The sequence below is a fragment of the Propithecus coquereli genome, unplaced genomic scaffold, assembly GCF_000956105.1.
Source record: "Propithecus coquereli isolate 6110/MARCELLA unplaced genomic scaffold, Pcoq_1.0 Scaffold157, whole genome shotgun sequence".
Classification (NCBI taxonomy): domain Eukaryota; kingdom Metazoa; phylum Chordata; class Mammalia; order Primates; family Indriidae; genus Propithecus; species Propithecus coquereli.
Window position 1 is genome coordinate 477,982 of NW_012140191.1, and position 2,266 is coordinate 480,247.

General features: G+C 31.0%; 1 protein-coding gene across 1 annotated transcript in view; it reads left to right on the forward strand.

Annotated features, from left to right (window-relative positions):
• GALNT13 (polypeptide N-acetylgalactosaminyltransferase 13) overlaps positions 1–1,605 on the forward strand; it is a 426,270-nt gene extending 424,665 nt beyond the window's left edge. The window contains exon 9 of the mRNA XM_012640762.1: positions 1,420–1,605. Within this exon, the coding sequence (XP_012496216.1) occupies positions 1,420–1,605 (186 nt within the window). The remainder of the gene's footprint in view (positions 1–1,419) is intronic.
• The last annotated feature ends 661 nt before the right edge of the window (positions 1,606–2,266 follow it).

Genomic DNA, 2,266 nt, shown 5'->3' on the forward strand with positions numbered 1-2,266 from the left:
TCAATAGAGTTGAGATTTCTAATTTCTCTTCTGTTTTTTGGCTTTTAGAAGTGCCTGGAATGAAAGTCCTTTGAATTTTTTTTCATGGTCATTCATGTGATAAACAGTCTTGAGGAAAATATTACAGTTGTGTTTTTTATGAAAATTGTTTATATTGTATTCATGCTCTGGGGCTACATTTCCAGAGTATAAGCAAAATTATTTTTGTTTTTGTTTTATATCATGAAAAACCTTATAATTCATTTTTATTTTTAATGACAAATGAAATTCACAATCACTAACACTGATATCTTTGATATAAACATGACACTTACCAAAAAAGTTTAGTGCAAGAAGAAAAATCACTGAGGGCAGACAATGATCTAGGCTAGAGATTTTAAATGGATGAAATGAATGGGAGGGGTAGGAAATTCAGGTTTGGTTAAAAAAAAAGAACTAGTCTTCTTAACAAATCGAACTATATATAGTTAACAGTATAATTTTATGGATAAAAGACATGATATATTAGAATGTTACCTTTCCTATCTTTACAAGTTACTTATCTACCATTTTACTATGGAAGATAAATCCTTGGAAAGGTAAATCCAATGATTTGTGTCCATTAAGCTGTCCAAGAGATACAGTTTAATTTAAACAGAATTTATTTTCTGCACTGGCCTTTCACTAAATGCTTCAATTAACAATCTTATTTAGTGTCTTCCTGGGCAGGCACTGGGCTTCATGATACAGGTATCCATGGTCTGTGGCCTTTCTGGAGCTTCTGCTTCTGTGTGGTAAATTAATGCAAAGAAACAGACAAATGAATGAATGAATGAATTAAAATTGTGTCAGGAGAATTAGAACAAGTTAAGAGCCCAAATAGATTTGATCTTTTTCTTTTTCCCTTCCTTCATTAACTACCAGGTTAGACATATGAAACCGTAAGTGGAAACAATTTGGGTACCATACTGTACAGAGTAAAGCAAAGCATGAAAGCTAAATTATCCTCCAGATTCTTCCCTGGTGTTCACTCAAGTTTAGGGCAAAGGAATGAGAAGGCCAACGACCCTAATTGGACTAGCCAACTATGTTGAATATCCACTCACAAAATAACTCATTCGGTACCAAAAAGCATTTTATTACTAGGGTAAATACTGAGAAGATAATCATTTATATCTAAAATAATCTTTTGCCCAAAATGTTTCATCATTTAATCTCAAGACCCTCTCCATATTCTCAGTCTTATCTTCATTTACTCCTGCTGAATACAGTTGATATTAAAGCCATAAAGGAGGTGGCTCACAGCTCCATGGATGCAAGTATTGTGACATGTGCCTCCCATCCTTATCCAGTAGAAATTGTACGTTGCCCAGGATGATTGATTTATTACTGCTTTTATACTTGATTTTGTCATTATTCATTATTTTCTTTGTCAAACAGACCCACACTTTTCTTCATATAATCACCCAGTCTTGTCTCTCAGTGAACAAAGTAGCTGATGGCTCCAAACATCCCACTGTGGAAACATGTAATAATAGCGCTTTGCAAAAATGGTTCCTAAGAAACCATACAAGAATGGAAGTTTTTAGAAATATTTTTGGAAATTCTACTGATTATATTCTCTAATAATTTTAAAAGGTTTGTGTTGTAGATTTTATTAAATTTATTTTAGTATTTTTATGTTTGGTTGTTGAAATCTGAAAACTTTAAAATGTGGTTAAGAAAAGTTTTCATGTATTATTTCTCTGTGGGGTTGTTTTCATGTCTTTTACTTCTTAGCTGCTCATTAATTTGGAGACTGCATATATTCATAGTAACTAGTGTTTACGCTATCATTAATGAATAGGTACTTTCCTATTTTATCTTTATTCAAATATATATGCATATATGTGCATACATATAATTAATGAAAAATATTATGAGATATTAACTGTTTTTAGTCTAACTATAGCCATGTCTGGATGACAATAGATTCTGTATCAGAGCTGAAAAAAATCAATAAAAAACTAACATGGCCAAAAAAGGATTGTTTTGGGGACACTGAAATTATTTAATTTTGTTAACAATAGATTCTGTATCAGAGCTGAAAAAAATCAATAAAAAACTAACATGGCCAAAAAAGGATTGTTTTGGAGACACTGAAATTATTTAATTTTGTTAATTTTTATTCTGATACTTTGGTTGCATGGAGGTATAGCATATCCTTCCTAAAATTTGTAATTATTTTAACCTAAAACATTAAGTGAATGCATTATTAAAGATGTAATTTTCAATAAGTTTATATAGA